The 25,880-nt window shown below is 35.4% G+C and overlaps 1 protein-coding gene across 1 annotated transcript in view; it reads left to right on the plus strand.

The window, feature by feature from the left end:
* Positions 1 to 25,880, plus strand: part of RASA1 (RAS p21 protein activator 1) — a 120,932-nt gene that overhangs the window by 65,277 nt on the left and 29,775 nt on the right. Inside the window, exons 6-11 of the mRNA XM_037150115.2 lie at positions 1,376 to 1,407; positions 7,228 to 7,280; positions 9,419 to 9,569; positions 11,807 to 11,885; positions 20,988 to 21,108; positions 22,312 to 22,468. Of these exons, the coding sequence (XP_037006010.1) occupies positions 1,376 to 1,407; positions 7,228 to 7,280; positions 9,419 to 9,569; positions 11,807 to 11,885; positions 20,988 to 21,108; positions 22,312 to 22,468 (593 nt within the window). The remainder of the gene's footprint in view (positions 1 to 1,375; positions 1,408 to 7,227; positions 7,281 to 9,418; positions 9,570 to 11,806; positions 11,886 to 20,987; positions 21,109 to 22,311; positions 22,469 to 25,880) is intronic.

The raw sequence follows: 25,880 nt of genomic DNA on the forward strand, positions 1-25,880 counted from the left end.
CCCATTCAGCTCAGGTGTTGCCCTTTCTTTCACAGACATTTTATGTATTTCAAGATTTTCTCAGGCTAAATTGTTTCCTCTTTTGTTTCCATAGCACCTTAATTTTATATTCCATTATATTGTATAAAATTAACTTTCTGTATAAACCATTTGTAGAGATTAACTCCTTTTGGGCAATGGTAATATATTTTGTTTTCATGTAATATTTTTTAGCATACTGCTTTGTAATATTATAGGCACTCAGTGAAATGTTTGACTTTAGTTTGGTTAGGTATTTGATGAATGAGAACCAAATTGAGAGAAGTAAATCCATGTTTACTTAGACTATTTTTCTACTCTTTCTTTCATTATTCAGTGACACCTCAGTGCCACGTACTGTGCTGTATATTAGGACTACAGTTCAGCATATACAGGGTAGGGCAAAAGTAGGCTTACAGTTGTTCATATGGAAAATGATACCATAATTAACTGTGTTCTGGGTACTCACAACTATAAACTAGTTTTGCCCTGCCCTGTACTGTATATTCAGTGAAAATTATGGGCTCAACATTGTGCAAGTGGTTGTGTTGGTGATAGGTTCAAAGAAAGAAGCACTAAGAGCTTAAGATGTTAATTGTTATTATAACTATTAACATCTTAAGAATGAATAACACTGGGGGAGGTATCTTAAATAATGGAAGTGTCAAATAGAGTACGCTAAAGTTCAAAAGATGAAGGAAGGGTCCCCTTCCTATTCAAAGTTCATATTTACATTTTAGGGACCCAGTGTTTCATTTCAGGGGTGGTATTTGAGATGGATCCTGCCTGGATGGTTTAGGTTTCAACCAACAGAAAGCATTGAGTGGAAAGGACATTTTAAGTGAAAAAGAATAAGCTACAGTGTTGGGAGAATGTAGATTAACAGGTAGTTACGTGTATAGATATCTAAAGGGACTATATTAATAGTATGAGACTGGAAACATAGACTTAGTCATATGACACAGGACTTCGGTTGTAAACGGAGGAATTTGTAGGCAGTAGGGGGGACATTAATGTTTGGTTTTTTAAAAATGTATTTGTTTCTGTTTCCCTTAGTGTTCTTAATGTAAGGCAGATGCCAAATTAGAGTGATGTGGCAGGGCACAGAGATCACCATACTAGTCGGGCTACTGTCATGAGAAAAGGGGGAGAAAGGGCCTAAATTAGAGAAATGACAGTAATGGAAGAAGAGTAGGAAAGAGTTTTGGAAAGATATTTCTGGAACAGAAACATCTTATATATGCATAAACAAACATGAAGGGCAGTGTAGAGATGTTTGAAGGTACGTTTTTAATCTTAATAAAAATAGATTAATAGTTAATTATATAAAATACTGTCTTAATGTCTTCCCCTTTAGGGCCGGGAAGAAGATCCACATGAAGGCAAAATGTGAGTTTGTGTTAATTATTAAAAGGAAAAAAATATTGTAAACTACTAATAGGATGACTTTGGCCAAAAAAAAATATTTATTAAAAAAATTGATACTTTTGGGGCTGACTTCATTGTTTCATTTGGCTGAGGAACTGCTGTTTAACTATTTTCTTACCGGACCTAGTGAAAAAGTCTTAATTTGAAATGATGAAGATAGCTCATATCCATATACAGCTTTTACATCAGCAAACTAAGGAATTTTCAATATATATTATATTAATAACATAAATGTCAGAATTTCTCACATTTTTATTTTCTTATTGATTTATCAATAGCATGTCTTGCTTTTATACCGTGCTTTTATGTATTTTTGGTTCAGTATTTTCAGAGGAGCAGAGACCTTTTCCTCAAGATTATGACTGTTCACCATATTAGTAAGACTGTGCAAGGACTTTCTTTTCACAGTCTCTTTAGGCTGATTTTAAGTATCTTGTAGCAGGTTTTATTGCAGCTGCTACTTGCTACATTTGTCTCTTATATTCCAGAAATTATAGCTGTAACCAATAACCTCTTATGGGAAATCACTACATGTTGTGTTTAGCTTTGCTTTAATTTTATTTTTGTCCTTGAAGATCTTAACTCTTAATCCCAATTCTGTTTCACTCAGATTATTTTAATATACTATTTGTTCATCTTCTAATATCTTTTTGTTGAAACTTTTTTTTTTTGCCATTCTGTCAGCAGTAATGGGTGGAATTTAGGCTTGCCTCTAAATTATTTGCTCATTTTTTTCCTAATCATTTGAACATATAAAAATATTAAACTGAATGAATACTCCCTCTTGCAGTCACCTTATTTAGTTCCTCACCCTTCCTTAAGTGAAACAGATATTTTTCTAAATTCATTCTCTATATCGTTCTGTGTAACTACTAAATTGGCTCCTAGTGAGAGTGTACCTTGTTGACTCTGTTAGTTTAACGTTTCCCCACTGCCTCTATCAAGAGTTACAAATTCTAATTAATGCCTAGAGGGGATATACAGATAATGTAAGCAAATGAAATAGGTCAGGTTTATATATTCCCATTTTTCTAAAATTACAGTAATCTTGGTCTTTCTTATTTTCTCTCTTGATAGAGATCAAGGTACATGTAACTATTTTCCTACTGTAAGAAAACAACACTGCAAGTGTGGTAATAAATGGCAGCTGGCACTCACTCTTTACATTAGGGAAAACTGAGAAGTCAAAAACTAGAAAAGTAAAAAAAAAAAAACAAACCTAGAAAAGTGTTTGCCTATACTGTGCTCACCACTGTAACTGATCTGTGCAAGAATTGAGAGTCCAGTATTGCGAAATTCTGTTGTATTTCAGGAGCAGCTAGAAATCTGTATTTTTAGTGCTATTAATATTTATTTAAAAAAAAGAAAAATGTTAAATGCTAGTAAAATGTCAAATGCTTGTAAACATTTAAAACTGTATCCAGTTTTCTCATAGCATAAAGTATCCCACTTTCTCTTGGAAATCTTTTTTAAAATTTAATAATGTTGTGATTGATCAGTGTTTGAACTTTACACTTTTCATTAGGTATTTAGCATAAGCTAAATTTGCATTGTTGGTTTAATTTGTCAGGTTCTTCTAATTTCCTAAGGTGGAGACTGACAGTGAAATGTTCTCAGTAACATCCACAAGTGCCCTTTAAGATTAAATAGGTGGTATGACTTTAGCTGTGGTTTTTCCCGTTCCCTATTTCCATTATATAAATGTCAAGTCCTGGTCATTTTATCTCCTAAAATATTTCTTGATTGTGGGCCACCTTCTCAGTATCTTAAACAACTGTACTCTAGGTTACGCACTTTTCATCTCTTACCAGGATTTGATGTAGCAACAACCTTGGAGGTGGTCTTAATGCTTTAGTCTCTGCAGATTTGTTATTCCAGTAGCCAGAATCATCTACCTAAGACATGTATCTGACTGTATCACTTCTTCAGCTAAATATTTTGACTGTTTCTCTACCATCTTTGGCTTAGTAAATTCTGAAAGGATCCTCTGATCTAGCCCTTGTGTACTTTTCTAGTCCTACCCTTTGTCATTTGTAGTATTACACTCCAGCTTACAGATCTTAATATGCATAATATTTTCTTCTTTGCTCAAGCTTCTTTGCTCCCTAGGCCAGAATTCCTCCTTTTTTTTTTTTTTTTTTTTTTTTTTGAGAGAGGGAAACATTGATTTGTTGTTCCACTTACTTTATTATACATTCATTAGCTGATATGTGCCCTGACCAGGGATCGAACCTGCAATCTTGGCATGTGGGTACACCTCTCTAACCAATTGAGCAACCTGGCTAGGACCTCCCCTCTATTGTTTTTGGTTAATTCTTACTCAAAGACTTAACTCATTTTTATACTTCTTAAGAAATCTTCCTTTATTATATACACCTATAGAACTGATGTCCCTTCTCTGTTATTCCAAAAATGCTCTCAGCACATTGTATTTATAGTCATATAGTATTTGTGTCCCTTTTTCTTACTAGTATGGGGGACTTCCTAAGAAACAGAGATTTATCTTTCTGTCATTCATGCTGACCATGTGCTTGAAATACATACATGTTACATATAGGTAATAAATATATGAATGAAGAAACTCAAATCTAACCCTTTCAGAAAACAATATTGCTAATTTGTTCTGTAAACTCCCATTTGTTGTCCTCCCCCCCCCCCCACCTTTGAATTCCCTTTTTCTCCTTTAGCTATAAAATTATAGAGTTGGCCTTTGAGGTCATTCAGTCAATTCTCCCCTGGAATTTAAAAGTCTTATTCTAGCATTTGTAGTCAAGAGTCATTTAGACTATAATTGAATGCAATATGTAGAACCTTACTACCTTGTAAGGCAGCCTGGACTGCTCCAGTTGTTGTATACTTTCTTTATATTGATCATAATTTGCATTGAGAGCCCCAGGAGATCAGAATTAGTAAGTTAATGATTGGCATAGAGTTAAAGAGATAATTTAAAAGTTTAACATTTCATTCATTCACATTTCATGTGAAAAGGTAAAAATTCTGTTACATTTTAATACTTTGATCAGTAATAGTATAGTTAATTTAAAACAGTATGAATAGCCTCTAAACCTATAACACTGGATTTTAGAGTGCTTATATCTCTTAGTCTGGTAGTATTTTTACCTTCCTACTTACTTTTTAAGCCACTACTAAAAATAATAGGCCCTAAGAATATATGGCAAAGTAGTGGAGAGTTGATCTTGAATTTTCAGCTTGGCATTTACATGTGTTAATCAGATATATATAGTCCTTTAGGTAAATAAGAGGAGATCTTAAGTAATTCATTTATTAGCAATTAACTTTTTAAATGAGGTGTGTTATTTTTATTTTAGAGTAAAATGCAAATACTTTAATTATTATGTAACAGAGCTTGCCTATAATGCCATTTATGATACTTTCTCTTTTTTTCTTTTTTTTTCTTTTTTCTTGATTATGCCATTACAGTTGTTCTATTCTCCCCCTTCATTCCCCTCCACCCTGCATCCCCTGCCCCCACCATTCCCCCCCTTTAGTTTATGACCATGTGTCTCAAGTTCTTTAGATTCTATATTTCCCATACTATTTTTGCCCCCTATCTGTTTTCTACCTACCATCTGTGCTACTTATTTTTTGTATCTTCTCCCCCCTTCTCCTCCTCCCACTCTCCTGTTGCTAACCCTCTATGAGATCTTTATTTCTATGTTTCTGCTCTTGATCTAGCTGTCCTTTTAGTTTGCTTTCGTTTTAGGTGTGGTTGTTAATAACTGTGAGTTTGCTCCTTTCACTGTTCATATTTTTTATCTTCTCCCTCCTAGATAAGTCCCTTTAACATTTCATATAATAAGGGCTTGGTGATGATGAACTCCTTGAATTTTATCTTATCTGAGAAGCACTTTATCTGTCCTTCCATTCTAAATGAAAGTTTTGCTGGATAGAGTAATCTTGGTTGTAGGTCTTTGGATTTCATGACTTGGAATACCTCTTTCCAGCCCCTTCTTGCCTGTAAGGTCTATTTTGAGAAATCCACTGACAGTCTGATGGGAACTCCTTTGTAGGTGACTGTCCCCTTATCTCTTGCTGCTTCTAGGATTCTCTCCTTCATTTTAATCTTGGCTAATGTAATTATGATGTGCCTTGGTGTGTTCCTTCTTGGGTCCAACTTCTTTGGTACTCTCTGAGCTTCCTGGATTTCCTGGAAGTCTATTTCCTTTGCCAGCTTGGGGAAATTCTCCTTTATTATTTGTTCAAATAAGTTTTCCACTGGTGGCTGTTCCTTTCCCCCTTCTGGTACCCCTATAATTCGGATGTTGGAACATTTAAAGATATCCTGGATGTTCCTAAGTCTCTCCTCATTTTTTTGAATTCTTGTTTCTTCATATTTTTCTGTTTGGCCATTATTTGCTTTCTTCTGGTTCACTCCCTTGATTTGAGCCCAGTTTCCTTTTCATCACTATTGGTTTCCTGTGCAATTCCCTTAATTTCAATTAGTTTCTCCTTCATATGTTCCTCTAATTTGTGACTAAAATCAACCAGTTCTGTGAGCATCCTGATCACCAGTGTTTTGAACTGTGCATCTGAAAGTTTTGCTATTTCTTCTTCGCTTAGAGTTATGGGCTCTGGGGCTTTGAGATCTTCTTGAGCCATTTTTGGTCTGTTCCCACTGGTTAGGTATGAGGAGCGGAGCCTTAAGTGCTCACCAGGGCGGGGCTACCCAGGTCGCTAGATCGTGACGCTGTATGTGGGGACGGGGTCAGAGTGGGGGAATGGCGGCCCCCTCCCTCTGCTGCCTCTCCATGCTGGGGCCTGCTCAGTCCCGTCTCACTGCCTACTCCCTCGCCAGTGTATCTGCGCAGGAATGTGCTACCACAGTCAACCCGCAGCCCTATGCCCTCGCTGGGTCTGCCAGTCTTTCACTGGGTCCCCCTGTTGCAACCCCATGCCTGGGATCTGTCCACCTGAGTTTGTCTGACCAAGTTTTCCTGTGTAACCCCACTCCGCCAGCTGCTGGCTTCGCCCCTCTTACTGGTCAGGCTGAAGAATTTGTTGTTATCAGACATCCGAAAAGTTCAATTTTCTGTGTTCTGGCTGTGTTTTCTGTTGCTAATATTTTGTTGTCTTTAAACTTGGTTTTGTGAGAAAGCACTGCATCTCCACCTATGCCTCCATCTTGGCGGAAGTCCTGATACTTTCTAAAGGCTTATTTTAAGTATACAGATATAAACCTGTAGCAGTCTAATATGATAGGTCGTCAGCTCAAATAGAATTAGGAATACTAAGTCATTCTTTCATTTCTTGATTATGGTATTTACTTTTTTTCATCTACCTAATCTTATTTTCTGATTTTCAGTAAAGTATGAACTAGCCTTGTTGATTTTACTTGAAGAGAGAACTTACTTATCACATAATATATGGAAATTCATTTTGAGAAAAATAAGAGAAGTTAGTCTTTTTTTTCTTTTTCTGGGTAATTCCGTGGTGGCCTTTATCTGTACCATCTCTCCCTCTCAATAAAGAGAAAAAAGAATGCTAGCTATGATGTAAGGATGTAATAGTTTGTCATTATCAGGATTAAAATCACCACTGTTTTTACATTGATAATTAATATGGAAATAGTAGTTCATACTAGATAGTCCCTGATTTTTCTCATTTTATTAACATTTTTACATGTTTAGAGAGTATAGTAAATAGATGTAAAAGGAATTATTTTATTATTTCAGATTGAATTACACTTATGTCAGTTGTTTTGTTTTGTGTAACAGCCAAAAAGACTTTTGATTTACATATTTAATTTGTTCTCTTTTTAAGATGGTTCCATGGGAAAATTTCCAAACAAGAAGCTTATAATTTACTAATGACAGGTACTTGTATATTCACTTGCCTTTGTTTAAAAAGAAAAGAAAAAGCAATCTATTTATCATGTGTTTTGCTTTTAGCATTCATTTATATTTATGCATATTGTATTTGCTTGCCCAGCACAGAGAAAATGGTGTTTGGGGTGTTATTAGTTGAAGACATATGTGCAGTATAATTACATTCAGTGAAATATGTTTTCCTTCTGCCCTAGACCCCTCTCCTCTTCTCCAGAAGCAGCACCAGATGAGTTTTTTTCCTTGAAGTGTTCTAGTCTTCCTTACCCCTAAATACATCTCCTGTACATACCGTTCCGCACACTCACAGGAATAGGCAACATACTTTTTTTATGTTAGGATGTATTTTGGGAGATCATTTTATATCTGCAAATATAAATTTTCATTCTCATTTTTAATTACCATGAGTTTTTCATTGTATAAATACTATAATTTATGAGCAGCCTCTTATAAAGCAATATTATGCTGGGTTTTTTTGTTTTGTTTTGTTTTTGCTATTCAACTGCAGCAAATATTATTGCATTTATCTTTGGGCACTTAAGAATTATATAATTGGGCATTATTTAAAATGTATTATTTTTTAGCATTTCCCAAAATTCTGGATGTAGAGATAAGCAGGGTAAAAATTGACTTGTATGGTGGGTTTACATTTAAAACAAAAACCGTCCTGTTATCACCTTCATTAAAAATTTAAGACAGTTAACTACCAAGTATTTTTACAGTAAACCGTATCATTTGGGGATCTGAGACAAGTTTACATGCAGTCTGTAATTGAGAAGTCTTAGTTCTTTAAACAGCCAGAGTTCAGTAGTGGGTATTTGTGGCAAATAAACTGCCGATTGTTAAATATGCTATTTGAGTGATTTTAAGCTATAAGGCATTGCATTTTAGTGTAGTTACTGCTTTGCTCTTTTGAACAATTTGAGGCAGTTATAGAAGTGTTCGTTTTTTTTTGTGAGGATGTAGGTTAAGTAGGTTAAAAATAAAAATATGATAATGCTACATGGTACTAAGTAATAGAGACTAATGCTCAACCATAATGACATGCTATCAACTTTCAATGGGACCAAAATATTTATTTCAGTGAATGTACTGAATTTTGAATATCAGTTTAAGTGTGCACCCCCAAATACTTGCACTCTTGTTTTAGGCATATAAAGGTGAAAGGCCCTAAACTTAATTGCCTTCCATTAGTTTTTATTTTCACTGGGCTATGTGCTCTTTCGAGATTCTGATGATTTTTCTCCTCTGAAAAGTACACATTAAGCACTTGCACAGTTTGCAGTAATTCCTATTCTTTATTTTGAATAGTCAAGTAATTTCATAATGACTTGATAGTAAGTGCTGGTTAGATGATAGGAACTGTTAGTAATTTACAGAAAAATTACATCTGATATTACAGGTGTTCATTGTGCTTTCCTAAAAGCAATTATGTTCTGATCTATATCATTAGGACTTAGAAAAGGCAAGAGCATCTTAGTGTTGAGTCACAGCCAATTAAAGATACCAAAAAGACATCTCTAAAGTTATTATATATAAAATATTTTCATATTAACTTGCTTCTACTTGACTTCTCAGTACATACCTATTGAATGAAATATAATGCATGTATATTGATTTTTATAAGGTACACAAATTATTCATTTGTTTTGAATCTACCTTTGTAAGCTTTTGTTACTATTTTATTAGTTACTATTTTAATGTTTAATCAAAAGCATTGACAAAGTACAGAGTACTCCTAAACAAAATTCACTGTAACTTTTTAGATTCTTATTTACTAAGTGGGTTTGCAAACAGAATGTGGCAGTTTTAGCTAGTATCCCCTACCTGTGCTTAGATTATTTTTTCCAGCTTTGACAGGTATAGACATTATTAACCAGAAGATCCCTGCTGCAAACTTCTGCCCTGTGTATTTATTTAAGAAACACAAGCAACTTCCTGGGTTGCTGTGACTCATAAACTGGAAAAAAATTTTTTGAAAAGTCCTAAAATTATCTTTACTATCAAATAAGTTCCTGGTGAAAAGTAATATATGTTTATGACTTTTGAATGTGCTTTTGTAATTACAATACTTAATGCTTTTTCAGTTTGATAATTAGGGACTAAAACTAACAGTCTAATTTTTACAGTTGGCCAAGTCTGCAGTTTTCTTGTGAGGCCCTCAGATAACACTCCTGGTGACTATTCACTTTATTTTCGGACCAGTGAAAATATTCAGCGTTTTAAAATATGTCCAACACCAAACAATCAGTTTATGATGGGAGGCCGGTATTATAACAGGTAAGTTGTGTAAAGTTTTTAGTTTTCTTTTATTTTTGGCAAAAATAGTTGATATGTCAGTAATATATCATTCAAAATGACAGCTTCAGACTTTTTAAAATTTAAAGTAACAAGACCTTTAATAATTTAGTAGTAGTCATGCTAAGAATTCTTTAGACAGTGTCCAAGATGAATATATATTAATAACTTGTTTCCTTCAAACGAATGTATAGCTTGTGCATAAATAATCAAAAAATTACATACATTTATAAGCAGCAAATTTGCTAAATTCATATATTATCTGTTTGACAGCAAAATATCTAGGAAGGAAAATAAATTATTTAAGCATTGAGACATTTCAATAGAAAAAACATTTGTAAAGAATAACTTGAGTCTTGCTACAAATGTAATTGGGTTCTCAAATTGGTATTTTTTATTTGTAATTATTGTTCCTATTTTTCACCTTTAAAATTCTAAGTAAACTCTTTGCTTCTCCCAAATCTCAAAATGGATTTTAGTCACTTAACTAGGTAAAATGTTAATAAAGAAATCATATAGCAGAATGTCACCTTTTTTTGTGTAATAGAAAATCATCTTTCATTTTATTTCTGACTGTAAAGGTTTGCCCATACTGGATAATTCTAGAAGAGCGTTGTTTTCCTCTTTTGAAGTTTGCATAAGATAAAATGCCACAGCATCCCATTTAGAATTTTTCTCAATTCCAGTTCAACCTTTGAGTATATAGGGATCCAGTGACTGGTTTATCTGGAAAACACAGCATAAGAAAACAAATAAACAAAAAATACAAGTTCTAGTTGCTTTTGAGAAGTTAAGTGGACAGTTAAAAAGTAACAGGTGAAAGATGTGAGTATAGACAGATGGATCCTTTTGCACACCTGACACATGAACTGCTAGTACTTCTGCATTAGTCTGATGTAGACATCCTCACTGAATAGCTAGCTAGTTGAAACTTGAGCTCTAAATGAAGGTAAATTAATTTTGCCTGTTGTCCAGTTTTCTAGGGATTTGGCATATGTAGAACTGAATTCAAAACATGCACTCTTAACTGGATTGATAAATGTCCATCTTGAGACTTTTTTTAAAGGTAAAATAGTTTATGTAGTTTTATATTAGGGGAAGTTTGTTTAAGACTCGTCCTTCCTTATGATACACATTTTGCAAAGATATAAATTTTTTCTGCGTATGGAAGCAGTCTGTAAAATACAAGGTGGGGAAAAAGTAGGTTTACAGTTGTTTGTATGGAAGATAATACAATAATTAATAAATATAATCCAAAACTACACTCTGTTTTGAGTATTCACAACTGTAAACGTACTTTTACCCACCTGCATATATTCCAACTATCGTCAGCAGGAAAAACTATGAAAAAATTAAGTGATATATATCCAATCATCTATATCTATTTCAATTGCTGTAGCTATAGAAAGAACATGAAAAAAATCAAATGGTAGATTAAGAGACATGTTTTTTGGGGGGTCCCTAAAATTCTTATCCTTATACTAAAGGAATGTTTAAAATTCTAGAGTTTAAATATTCAGGATGATAACATGGCCTACTGATAATAGAGAAACATATTTTTTTATATTTAAAAACTCATGTCATGTTAAAATTTGTGTTAAAATATATAATGTTATTTATTTGTAGTTTTGCTTAAAATATTTCCCAAATATAAAGAATATTTGGTAGCACTTTTAATCAGTCATCAAATAAGCCTTTGCTATTGCAGTGTTAATCCTACATGTAAGATTGGCTTCTGATCTTTTTTAAAATTTGATCCTGCTTTCACCTGCTATTTATGTTTTATAACCTAAGGCCAAATTATCATTATTATAAAAGACTATATAAATGTTTTGGTGATAAAAATTCTAAAGTTCACCTGAACTTACCACTTGCTAGTAAATTAATGCCATTTCTTCTCTGTCATGTCTTACTGTTATTAAAATTTTTAAAGGTGGACTTTTTGTTCTTTTCTCATTAGTGATTTTTAAGTATGCTTATGGGAAATTGGAATCTCTGACTAAGGAATTCTGAATGTAAATCCGTATTGGGAACATTATTGTTTTTCTAAAATAATGTATATATTATGATCATATACTCTATTAATGTGTTACAGTTATCTGCTTTTAAAAAACTTACAATTATATAATCTTTGCTGACAGGGTTTACCCTTTTTTTTCAAGATTTGCATTTTTTTATGAGACAAATTATGTCAATATAAGTAATTTTTATTTTAACAGCATTGGGGACATCATAGATCACTATCGGAAAGAACAAATTGTTGAAGGTTATTACCTTAAGGAACCTGTACCAATGCAGGTCAGTGTTGTTTTTCTTACTGTAATAATTAGCATTTTATTTTCAAATGCAATTTGGTGGTATGTTTACATACACACTCATGCATTTAAATTGGATAAAGTTTAAAACTGTGGATTATTCAAATTCTTTTGGAGAGTACATTGTAAGAGAATCTCTTAGTTTTTATTTATGTTGGTTCTAGATAATTAGGAGGTCCTTGATGATTTTTTGAGAATAGAAGCAGTGGTGGGGGCAGAAGCCAAATTGCACTGGGTCAAGGAGTGAGTTTGTTGGAGGCTAAGGTGGAGACAGCAAGGAGAAATCACAGCCAGGCTTATCTAGGTGAGCTTGGTAAGTAAAGAAACTATATAAAAAATGATAGCTAGAAGAAAATATAGGACTAAGAGTACATAAGCTTATTTCTTTGTTTATTTGTCTATAGTTTTATGGTAAGTGAGTTTTGAGCATGTCTTTATACTCTTGAGTAAAGCCAGCTATAAACAGGAGAGAGGGAACAGTGGGTGAGGGATATACCAGGTCCTAGAGAAGGCAGAGTGACTACTGAACACAATAGGAAAAATTGACCTTGAACAGAGGGTCTGTTGAATATTAGTTTCTGAATGCATAGGGAGATTAATTACCCTCTGTTTCTTTCTCATCATACTTTCTGAAGTGTGGTGGGAAAGGTAATAGCAAAAACAGGACATACGCATGCGCTGCTGAATGGTGGGGATGTGTTCTGAGAAATGCATTGTTATGTAGTATGGTCTTTCTGAGACCATCATGGAGTGTATTTACACAAACCTAGATGGCCTGTGCAGTGAGTTAATTAACAAACAATATGAGATCAGATTGTCACAAGAGAAATGATGTAATCAGGAGATAAGGTAAACAGATGTATGATGCTGCTGCTGGCATAACACAGCATAGCGTGTTAAAATATACTTTTTTTAATAAGTAGAAAATGTACATTCCAAGCTAAAAAGTGTAAGTAAAAACGTAAATCAGCAACAGTTGTTTATTATCACATGTGTTGTGTACTGGACATAATTGTATGTGGTAATACTTTTATATGACTGACAGTGCAGTAGGTTTGTTTACAATATCATCACAGACACGTGGTAGTGTATTGTACCACCACATTCTGACCACTACAACGTTCATGGCATCACTAGGTGACAGGAATTTTTTGGCTCTGTTATCATCTTCTGGGACTTCTGTCATCATTGATCAAACTGTTTATATGTGTGGTGCTTGACTGTAATAGCCCAGACACATAAAGAAGGATTGTGAGAGGTTTTGCGTATCCAGCTAAACTTGAGACTTATACTATCTCTAGTGTCTTGATTTTTTCTCTTCCTAACAAGTTAGTTTCGGATAACTATATCTAATACTCATTGCAGTTGCTTGCGGGGAGACCATTATTCTGATGCTTAATGCAAATTTAACTGTTATAATCTTCTCACATCTTAATACAGGGGTGGGCAAAAGTAGACTTACAATTGTATGGAAAATAATACAAATATTAATAAATAGTAATACATGCATACTCACAACCGGAAACCTATTTTTGCCCCATCCTGTGTATCTCGCTTTATTTCCTTATGCTTTTCTGGAAGAATGTAAGGTCCACAAGAGCAGGGGTTTTGTGTTGTATTCCCAGTGCCTAGAATAGTACCTGACATTATATTTTCAACCAGTCTTCCTTGGGAATGGATGTCTGCTCTTCAGCAGGAAGTACCCACTTCACCCGCTGTAGTATCACTAATCTCTCTTGATCTCATTGTGCTTGTTGCTATCTCCCCGACACTCTCTTCCTCTCTGCTTATCTGAATGCTGCTGGTTTAAGATCCATCAAGTTTCACTTCCTCTTTGACACCTTAGTAACTCTGATCCGCCTTGATGGTCCACTTTTGTTGACAGTTCTGGCAGACGTTGGGTGTTCACTATTCTAATTCATAACATATGTAAGGCTATTTTTTTTAAACCAGTGGTATTGTATATGCTTTCTGGAAACCACTACTCAGGGTCTTTTTATTAGGGGTTAGAGGTGCCTTCAAATGACAGGTCCTGTGACCCATTCCCATTGCCATATCCTTAATTCTAATTCCCATTGGCTGTTGAGTTAATGATAATTTTAATTTGTTTCATAAGTCCACAAAATATATTGGTCTACAAATTTTCATTTTTCCCATCATGAATTTTTGCTTAGAATTTTCTAATTTAATTTTTACAACTAGAAAAATAATCATGTGGTCATAATAGCGTGTGGCATCTAGAAAACTTTTTGTGCTTAAGTTTTCAGGTTTTTTAAATATAAATTTTAAAAAGATTTTATTTATTTATTTTTAAGAGAGATGGGAAGTGAGGGAGAGAAACACTGATGTGTGAGAGATACATTGACCGCCTTTTGCACACCCCCAGCTGGGGACCTGGCCCAAAACCCAGGCATGTGCCTTGACTGGGAATCATACCCATGACCCTTGGTTCAAAGACCAGCTCTCGGTCTACTGAGCCACACCAGCCAGGGCTATAAGGTTGTTCTAATAATTACTTCAAATATACAGTGTGCCCCATACTTGCATGTGTTACTGTTTCAGACCTGAACAAACCTCAAATTGTTGTTTTTCACGTAAGTGCCTGCTAATGTAAGTGCCTACTAATGCACTGAATACTTCAGAAATAACTGATGTGGATTACAAGCAATTTGATTGCTACATAAAAACCATTATGTTCTTTGAAGGGTACTAGTTTAGGTCTGGAGTAAAAGTAGATTATAGTAGAAGTTTGGGGATCAAAACATTTACTTGTCTTTACCAGCATGATTATAACTATTAGAAAAGTCTTTTTGTTAATGGAAAAGCTGGTTAGCTAGAAAATCAGCTCACTTCCCTTGAGATGACCCTACAAACGCTGGCTCAGAGGAAGGAGCTGGAATAAAAGCGCGAGTTCTAGCCAGATCTGCCTACTCTGCGGAACTAAAACTTTGTGAAACAGACATTAGACAAAAGCAACAGCCCTTTGAGACAACTCACCCCACAATAAAAATAACAGTCTTTGAGCATTATGTGTTTTAGGTATGTTTCTTAAAAGTATTAATGTATTTTATTTTTTTAACATCTCGATGAGGTTGATACTGTAATTATGTCCTTTTTACCAGACAGGGGGCCTGGCCCTGATTGGATCTGCTTAGAGCCAACTGGTGATGTGTGGGTTCTTGATTTTGTATAGGAAAGATTTCACAACACAAGTCCATGTGACTGTGAGGGCACATTTATTAAAGCTGGGACAGTAAAACAAGAACGGGCTTAGTAGAGAAGAAGTAACAGGAAAGCCTAGGGTGGACTGCCTTAGCTCACTGGGAATTCAGAGGAAAGCAGAATTTGGGGATGGGTTCAGAGCATTAGCCTCGAACAAGCTGCCACTTGCCCATTGCCATAGAGCTTAGAAGCACACATGTGGGGAAAGAAGTGGGAGAAGCAAAAGGGAAAGGGAGTGGTGAGGATTGCTGCCTAGAGGGAGAGTGCACACACTGATCCTTTGTCTTGAGGCTTTTCTCTCTCTCTTGTAACAGGGCAGCCTGCTGCTAGGTACAGGCATAACAGGAAGATTTATGAGAAAGGAAAGGGGTTTTTACTAACAGAGTTAGGGGCAATCCTACTCTAAGCCAACCCCTCCTGCAGAGCATGGAAATTCCTATGTTCCCCCAAAAAATGAAATTCAAGTCCATACCCAGAAATTCCCCTAATTGCTTATCTGCCCTTTTGGAACTCAAGAGAAGCACACAAATTGGGTTCCCATCCTCGGGCTCTCTCTTTCCGGTGTGCACTTGTGGATTTACCATTGCCTGGCACAATTTTCTCTCTCTCTCCTGGGGTCTCGTGTGTGCCGTCAGATCCCTCCTGACAGTTGTGCAGGGGAAGCCCCATCTGTGGGGCCCCAGTACCCGAGGCTACTTGCATCCCTTGGAACTTCCCCAGCTCATGCCTCTCTCAAGGTGAGAGAGTGAAAGTGATCCAGGACCTGTGCCATGTGCTACACAGGGTTGCAGTGTCCCAGGCCTGGTGCCAGGTAAGGCACACATCCTAGTGTGGGACTCTGCCTCTTCAAACTACTCCAGCTGAGCGAGGCCTAAGTCCTGAGTGGGCTCAGCGTTTGCTGATCCTGTGAAAGTTTCCCAAGCAGGGTGCAAGTCCAGGAAGAGAGAGAGGCTTCTGTGTGCATTCTTTTTTAAAAGTCCCCTCCCAAAATTCTGTGTACTTTGGGAGTGTCCAGCTTTTCATCCAGTGTGTTCCAGTGTTGGCCATGCTTATCACAGTTGTCTTTGCCCCTCTTCTATAGAGCCACCATTTTGCAGAAGGTGGGTAGAAGTTTCTCAGCCACACACAGGCACACAAAGGTCTTAGCCTGGGGCAGAACATCTGGCCCCTGCTGGTTGACTGACCCCCACTATACACATGTGTTTTGACCTTTTTGACCCCGTGCAGCCTCAGTACAAGTTCCCATTAGCTGGGTCATGAGCTGCTCTGCTGCTGAGGTCCTGCATGCTGTTCACTGCCTTGTGCAGCCTGTTCTTACTGCAGCTCTTTTAATCTGCCACCTTGGCATTTCTCCCTGCTCCCTAGTGATTTGGCCCAGCCCACCCTGTTACAGTCTTGCAGACAGGAATCTGGGGGGAGGTCTCGGGAGCGTTTCAATAAAATATTCTTCAGTTCTCCAGGTGTGTTCGTTCAGAGTTGTGGTCTCCACTCTTTTGTCAGTGACAGGGCAGAGGGTCTTCAGCCATTGCAGTTGGCCTTGGCATCTCTTACCTGATTTTGGAGCTTTTCTGGGCCTGGAACTGAAATACACCTGAGACCTAGATGTCATCTCTAGGAAGATGAGCCTTTGTATCTGGCTACAAATTACCTAGCCAGTTTGTTCAACTTTCTGTCTTAGTTTCTCTACTCCACGTACCAGGGAATTTTCCTAGCTTTTTACTATCCTGTCTCAAAGTCATTCTTGATTTTTATTTTTTTCTCCCCCACTCTGTATCCAAATTCTCAAGAACATCATACTGATTCTGTCTTCATAATATATTTAGAATGTGACCATGACCAGAATTTGATTTTCTTTCTCTGTTACTACCTTTGCTGCCTTAACACAGCACAGCAGTTTAGAGAAGTACATTTAAAATGTGTTGTATCATGTCGGTCCTCTCTTTAATACTTAGAGTGGCATTCCATAATACAATTTACTTGTTTATTATCTCTTTCCCTCATTAGAATATAAGTTTCTTGCAGAGAAGGATCTTCGATTGTTCACTGGTGTATCTTAACTAGAACAGTGCCTGGCACTCACTCAAGCATTTATTGAATTAGTTTATTAAATGGAGTTTTCCTAGCATTTAAGTGACAAAAGCATTTGCAGTTGGAGGTCTGGCTTTGAGACTATGCACCTGACTTCAGTGCAAAAGCTTCCTCCAGTGATTATCAGACTCTAGCCAATCAGATTTTCTTCTTCCCTTCGAGAGGTGTATAGGACTTCCTCCTCCAGAACTGTGTAGAGTGGGCCAAAAAACCTTCCCAACTACCATCTAATGATTTACTAAAAAGTGAAGCTGTGTTCTTGCCCACAAGGTCTTCTAATATATTAGAATCCTTTAGGATGTGTACATCTGTGTATCAGCCCCACTCAATATAATTTATTAAAGACCTATATATTTTCTTTAAATCAGGTATTTAAAACCACATGTTAATTAGTAATATGTCTTAAATAACAAACTACAAATATGCCCTATTCTGTAGCTATGACTAAACATTATCACTACTGAAATAAACAATAGGCACAAATCTGTATAAATAAGGAAAGTAGTCATCACTATTTATCATTTGGGCCCAGTGTGTTTTTTTGAATTTTGTTATGTTCTGAGTCATTTTACAAATAATATGTAGAAGTAGGGGTAAAAGGATAGTCCCAAAACAACTTTATTAGACAATTTAATACTAACTTAAATGTAGCAAACTCAAATTTTTAATCCACCCATCCTGGCCTACGTACCTGAAATAGGCAGTGTCTTCTTAATACAAATAACTGTTCACCCACATGCATGGGCCTACCCATTTATAAATCCCAATTCCAGATTTCAGATACATTTCTGTTAAAATTCTTGCTAATAATTACTCTGGTTCTTCTTGCACTTTCACTGTCAAAATGGACTAGTGAGTCCAGATTTTCAGTATATCTCTCCTGGGTTCTAGTTTATGATTCTTCCTTGTTGTTCCTATACTTGTGTCATCAATAGCAATATTTTTGAAAAATGTGATGGCTCATATTTTTGTTGGAGAGTACAGTCTTTTTTCATAAGTTCAGAATATCTTTATGTTCAGGTTTATAAATAAATATCAATTAGAATGATCAATATGGTAAATTTTAAAAATTTCTACATTACGTCTCCTTCTAAAAGCTTTTACATACAAATTACCTTCATCCACTTAAAATCATGTGAAATAAATCTTGTTGCATGAGCATACAAATTTAAAGAATAGTCTCATTTTGTTTTAGTAAAACAGGATAATCTAAACTCTTGACACAAAATATTGCATGATATCCTTCCTCTTGAGTGACTAACCAATGGAAACACCATATTCCCACTGCCCTGAAATACATTGCTCACTCAGTAATTCTAGAGTTTTGAGAATATTTATCAACGATATTCTGAAGAGTTATAGTCTGAGATTTTGCTTATCAAAGTAAATTTTATCGTGATACTAGATGTCAGAGTGCTGCCATCTTTTTTTGCATTCATCTTCTGATTCTTTTAATAATTGTCCAACATAGTCTTTTGTCAATATTTTCTCTTTGCTGTTGTGAGCAGAAAATCAAGTTCTTCATTTTTAGCTTCAATGAAGATTAATAAAAAACAGAACTAGTCCTTCTTCTTCTTTAAGAGATAATGGAATACTGGGCAACATAGTAAAAACAAAAGAGCAAAAGTGTAATGCAATAGAGATGATTTATTTCACTATCACGTCATTGTCTAGGCCAAGGACTGGCAAACTTGTTCTGCAAAGGGCCAGGTAATAAATATTTTAGGTTGTATGAGCCATTCAGTCCCTGTCTTGACTGCTGAACCTGGTCTTTGTAGTGTGAAAACGGCCACAGGGCTATGTAAAGGAATGAGGGTAGCTACGTTCTAGTAAAATTCTGTGTCCCAAATGATCCATGTGCGGAACTTGGCATATGTACCATGGTTTTCCAACTCCTGCTCTTGAGCACACTTGGGAGTAGTTTTTGAGTAATCATAAAATGGTTCCTAGGACAATGAAACAGCAGACTGTTTCAAGATATAGGAAAAATAAGATTCATGAGAATCTCATATCCTAGATTTATAAAAGGATCAAATGGACTTCTTTTTTATTCTCTGAGATTTCTACAGAAAAAGTCATAAAACATTAATCCACGCAAATATAAGAACTGCTATAAACAAAACAAAACAAAAAAAAACCCGACTAAACTAAACAACTAAAATTGAGTTTGGGTACCCAGATGGTAATATTGAAGATTGAAGATTGAAGATATCAGTTGAAGATTGATTTATTTTGGAAAGATGATTAGAAAGGCATTCTTCTCTTTATATTTTCCTGATGTCATATTTTTTTGTTGTTGTTATGTGGGAGTGAGGGGTAGGCAGGTTAGACATTAAGACATGAATTCCTGAAAGTCAGAGTGTTACATAAAGTCATGGAATAAAAACCACATAGTAGTGAGAAAAGTGTGGTTAGGGGTACAACACAAGATACTTCATCAGTAGATAAGAACCTAATAAAAACGTACATAGTTTTTACACATGTTAAATGGTTAAGAAATAAACAATACAATAAATATGGCACTTTATTTTGTAAAAGATCAGGTGTGGAAGTCACTGTTGGAAGGGTTTTTGAATATTGTGAAGTGACAGGAGGAAGATTATCTAAAAGTAGTTGGCATTATACTACTACATGTGGATGGTTGGGTATGGTATATAAGACTTGGGGAACTCAGCAGGATCTGAGGTGTGTTTTGTGTATTCCCACGTCTCTTAAGTTCAGTGGGGTGCAGTTTTCTGCATTCATCAGGTGTTTTTCTCAGATGTATTTGTACAGAAGCAAACGGGACTTTGCTTTATGCTTAAATTGGTTCCTAACTTATTACTAGGTTGGGACAAATTTTTATGTTTTCAAAACAACATCATTTGCTGTAAAATATAACAAAAGCAAACAGTGCAGTAATCTCCCCACTTACCTTGAAGGAAATACATTCCAAGTTCCCTGGTGAATACCTGAAACTGCAGATAGTACTAAACCCTATATATAGTATTTGTTCCTATACATATGTACCTATCATAGAGTTTAATTTATAGATTAGGCACAGTATGAGATTAACAACAGTAACTAATCATAAAATAGAACAGTTGTAACAATATACTGTAATAAAAGTTACGTGAATTTGGTCTCTCTCTCTCAAAATATTTTATTGTACATTACTCACCCTTGTGATGGTGTGAGTTGATAACAGTTTCTGCATGATGAGATGAAGTGAGGTGATTGACATAGACATTATAACATATTGTTAGGCTACTATAACGGTTACTTGAACACAAGTATTGGGATAGCTCAACAGTTAATCTAACTGAGATGGCTAATGGGCAGGTAGCAGATACAGTGTAGGCCATGGGAAAAAGGGATAATTCATATCCCAGATAGGATTTTATCATGATATTCAGAATGGCATGCCATTTATGACTTATGAATTGGTTTATTTCTGAAATTTCCCATTAAGTATTTCTGGGCAGTGATTGACCACTGGTAACTGAAACGACAGAAGGCAAAACCAGAGATAAAAGGGGACTGCTATGTCTTTGAAAATAGTTTATTAGATGTCATTGTTCTTGAGAAATGGTAAGGAAACCATTTTGAGACTTCCTTTAAAAAGCAAATGATCTCTTTATATATATGTGTTACATTGCTTTAGATTTTAGTACTTAAAACATTTCTTTAATGTCTAGACAGATACATAATCTGGTTTTTAATTTGTAGTTGAATAGATTTTACTCAATTTTCATCAATAATTCAAGAAACAATTTTAATGTTTTTAAAAACTCAGGAACAAGAACAAGTACTCAATGATACAGTGGATGGCAAGGAAATATATAATACAATTCGTCGAAAACCAAAAGATGCCTTTTATAAAAATATTGTTAAAAAAGGTTATCTTCTAAAAAAGGGTAAGTATAAACTTTTAAGACTATAAAGATTCAAATTTAGTGTTTTATCATTTACAATAGAAGCACTGTAAATATTGAAAATTAAACTTATCATTCAGATAAGTATTTAATAAGCTTGACCTGAATTATTAGTAATTGGCCCTTATTTAGAGCTTTTATCTAAAGAGCCTTCAAAATCTAGTCTAGGTATATTAAGTCCACATTTCCAATCACAATTTTAGGAAAAAAGCTTATATATTTTCAACTATGTCTTTAAAAGCTAAGGTCAGTTCCAGTACTAGGTATTTGATTCTTTGCCTCCTCCCTACCCCATACCCCAATTCTTTTTATTTTATTTTATTTTATTTTATTTTATTTTATTTTATTTTATTTATTTTATTTTATTTTTTTATTTTATTTTATTTTATTTTTTATTTTTTTTTTTTTTTATTTTATTTTTTTTTTTTTTTTTTTTATTTTGGAAGAGAAGGAAAGAGGGAGAGAAATATCAATGTATGGTTGCCTCTCATGCGTCCCCTGCTGGGAACTGGCCTGCAGTCCAGGCATGTGCCCTGACTGGGAATCGAACCGTGGTTATTTGGTTCACAGGCCTGCTGTCAAGCCACTGAGCTACACCAGCCAGGGCTCAATTCTTTTCTAAAGAGAGGAACTTCCTATGGCACCTGGCACTTTATGGCATTGATGTTTTTATTTTATAGGTTTGCCTCAATTTGACATTAACAAATGTTAGGAGGCTGGAAGGGCATATGTGTAGTGGAAGTTTTTTTTTCTTATAACTGTAAAAGAATTACTACTAAATAAAAATCTTAAAGACTTTATCATCATCAAATTTTTAAAGGTATAGTGTAGGTACTTTTGTTGTTTACTCTGATTCATTAAAAAACAAGTGATATACTCATTTTCTACAAATAAATTACAAACATTTTTTTCATTTTATAAGGATTAGTATATTATTTAAGCTTTGGAATACAAATTGAAATACATTTAATTTTTAATAGTTTATTTTTCATTGTATTTTTCTATTACCATTTATCCCCCCTAAACCCACCCTCTTCCACCTCCATCAACCAACCCACCATCCCCTGCCATCACCGCACTGAAATATATTTAATTTTTATTTTCAACAATGATAATTTTTATGATTTTTAATATGTATGACTTCACAATTCTTCATTTGGCTAAGAGAAAACTTTTTTTTAACAGGCAAAGGAAAACGGTGGAAAAATTTATATTTTATCTTAGAGGGCAGTGATGCCCAACTTATTTATTTTGAGAGTGAAAAACGAGCTACAAAACCAAAAGGATTAATAGATCTCAGTGTGTGTTCTGTCTATGTTGTCCACGATAGTCTCTTTGGCAGGTAAGAAAATATTTCTTTTGTAATTGTTTTGTTATTAAAATAGTGGGTATGTTCAGATCATTTCACATCATAGCAAATCAATTTTGAGAGCCCTAAAATGATCTAAAAGGGACAGATTTCTTTTCCAGGGTAATTACTGTCTTTCTTACTAATCCTTACTACTTTAGGTTAACCTGTGCATAAAATACTACTCCACTGTACTACAGAGAAATCTTTGGCATGGAATTTCCTATAGTAAGGCTTGAACTGTATATAGCATGTTTCCTCCCTGTCCCTGCCACCAATCTTGTAAGTCACTTACTTAGAGTCTTACCATCTCCACCCCCTATTTTATCACATTCTCTGTTAACTTAGTGCATCTGACAGTACTAGGTATAGTTAGTTGTACTGTTTTCTTGGTAGGCATGTTCCTAAGCAACATTGCTGAAACAATTATAGAGAGTTCCTGGCCAAAATGGAGCCGTAGTTAGATATTCTTTGCTTCCTTGCATAACCAAAAGAAGGACAACAAACAATTTAAAAACAAAAACAACCACAGCTACTAGAAAATTGAACTCTATGGAAGTCCTACAACCAAGGAGTTAAAGAAGAAACATTCATGCAGACTGGTACAAGGGGCAGAGACAGGCAGCTGGGGCAGGGAGGACAGATGGCAAGGTGGCAGACCAGCAGTCCCACAAGCATGTGTGGATAAGCCTGGGGGAATGACTGGGGAGCAAGAAAGACTCTGCAACCCAGGGTTCCAGTGCAGGAAACTAAAACCTCAGAACCTTTGACTGTAAAAACCTGTGGGGGCTGCAGCAGCAGGAGAAACTCTCAGCTTCACAAGAGAGTTCATTGGAGAGACCCACAGGGTCTTATAATGTACACAAACCTACCTACTCTGGAATCAGCCCCTGAAAGGGCACAGTCTGCTTGTGGGTAGTGGGGGAAGTGACTGAAAGCCAGATAAGAGCTAAGCAAGCTAATTGTTCCCTCTTGGACCTCCCCCATATACAGCACCACAATGCAGCAAAGTGGGTTGCCCCTCCCCAGTGAATACCTAAGGCTCTACCCCTTACAATATAACAGATGCCCAGGCAAAGAAATATGACTCAAATGAATTTAAGAACAGATCAAAACTCTAGAAAAAGAACTAAGCAATGAGGAGATAGCCAACATATCAGATACAGATCTGGTTCAAAACAGTGGTAATCAGGATGCTAACAGAAGTGAGTATGGACACAAAATAGAGGAAGAAGTGAAGGTTATGCAAAGCGAAATAAAAATAAAAGGGAACCAACAGTGAAGGAAAGCCACCCAGGACTCAGATCAACAATTTGGAGCAGAAGGAAGAAATAAACATTCAACCAGAACAGAATGTAGAAACAATTTTAAAAAATGAGGGGCTCAGGAACCTCTGGGAAAACTTTAAATATTCCAACATCCAAATCATAGGTGTGTCAGAAGGAAAAGAGGGAGAGCAAGAAATTGAAAACTTATTTGAACAAATAATGAAGGAGAACTTCCCCAATCTGTCAAAGGAAATAGACTTCCAGGAAGTCCAGGAAGCTCAGAGATTCCCAAAGAAATTGGACCCAAGGAGGAACACACCAAGGCACATCATGCTTAAATTATCCAAGATGAAAGATAAAGAGAAAATCAAAAGCTACCAGAGAAAAGGAGACAGTTACCTACAAAAGAGTTCCCATAATTCTATCAGCAGATTTCTCAAAAGAAACCTTGCATATAAGAAGAGTCTGGAAAGAAATATTCAAGGTTATGAAAGGCAAGGACCTATATCCAAGATTACTCTATCCAGTAAAGCTATCATTTAGAATGGAAGGGCAGATAAAGCGCTTCCCAGATAAGGTCAAGTTAAAGGAGTTCATCATCACCAAGCCCTTCTTATATGAAATGTTAAAGGGACTTACCTAAGGAAAAAAACAAGATGAAAACTTTGAACAGTAAAAATGAACAAACTCACAACTATCAACAACTGAACTTAAATAAAAACTAAGCAAACAACTAGAACAGGAACAGAATCACAGAAATGGAGATCACAAGGAGGGTTATCAATGGGGAAGGAGAGGGGGAGAATGGGGGAAAGATACAGGGAATAAGAAACATAATTGGTAGGTACAAAACAGAGGGAGGTTAAGCATAGTGTAGGAAATGGAGAAGCCAAAGAAAGACCTTATATGTACACCCCATGGATATGAACTTAGGAGGGGAATGCTGGAGGAGGGGGTGCAGGGCGAAGGGGAATAAAGAGGAGGAAAAAATGGGACAACTATAATAGCATAATCAATATAATACACTTAAAAATTATAAAAACAATTGTTTCAGTAGCAAAAATAGTATTTCAGATTTTCTATTGAAACATTTTTTTGTTTTAATTTCCAAAGTTTTAAAACTATGTAAAATGTGTGCACTAAAGGTAAATCGTGAACATCTCACAGCAAATTCAGCTCTTGATTATGTCTAGTTTTTTGCTTTTGTACAATTGCCTTTTTTTTTTTTAACCTTCCACCATCAGTATTATCAACAATTCATTCCAGAATCTTTCTAGGTATATTTACCATTTTTATTACCTATTGTTATGATTACTAAATCACAAAGCAGTTACAACAAAAGTTTTTAACAATTTGTTTTTCCAATTTAGGATGGCATTTCTCCTAGGCAAATCTACTTTTATCTTAATTAAATTGGTAAAACTACATGAGAAATACCTGTAGAGCTACAACCTTTCACTCATTTTTTCCAGATTGTGTTTTGGAGATCATGTTCATTTTATTTTATTTTAATAGATAAGTCAGTTTTTAAAAATTATTAAAATAGGATTCTAAAGTGCTAGTTTCCCTACAGCAGGTTTTATTGGAATCTTAGTTTGTGTTTATATTGTGAATTACTAAAAATGTAGTATAACATGATGTATTTCATGAACTCATTTGACTTTGATACACTCTTTTTTTCTGAACTTCCTAATATTTCATAAAAATAGTTTCAAAAAAATAAAAACAAGGAAAAAATGTTTTTTGTAGGACTTGTCTCCTTTTCTACTTTCTGTTTTGCCTTCCTTTGTGTATACTGGATTCTTTCTCACAAATGACCTTCCTTTATGGAACCAAGGTAGCAAATAATACCAGAGAAAGAGGTGAACATTTCTTCCAGATCTGTTGAAAATCCTGAGGATTCACTATTGAGCCACCCCTGACAGTTTCTAGTCTTAGGTTTTCTCTCTCTTTGAGAGTGCAAAATGGCATTACCTTCATAAAGTGAGACCATTCAGCGCCCAGTCCTGCTACTCGAGATCATCCTCTGCCACCCCCAAGTAGTGAGGATGCGGTTTACCTTGTGGGGTGTGAAGGGATGTTGGGGAGACAGTCATACCGTTGACTCCATAGTTTATTTGTGCTATCAACAGCTGCAA

Source organism: Artibeus jamaicensis, unplaced genomic scaffold (assembly GCF_021234435.1).
Source record: "Artibeus jamaicensis isolate MK-2021 breed Jamaican fruit bat unplaced genomic scaffold, CSHL_Jam_final contig_373, whole genome shotgun sequence".
In the NCBI taxonomy this organism is placed as follows: Eukaryota; Metazoa; Chordata; class Mammalia; order Chiroptera; family Phyllostomidae; genus Artibeus; species Artibeus jamaicensis.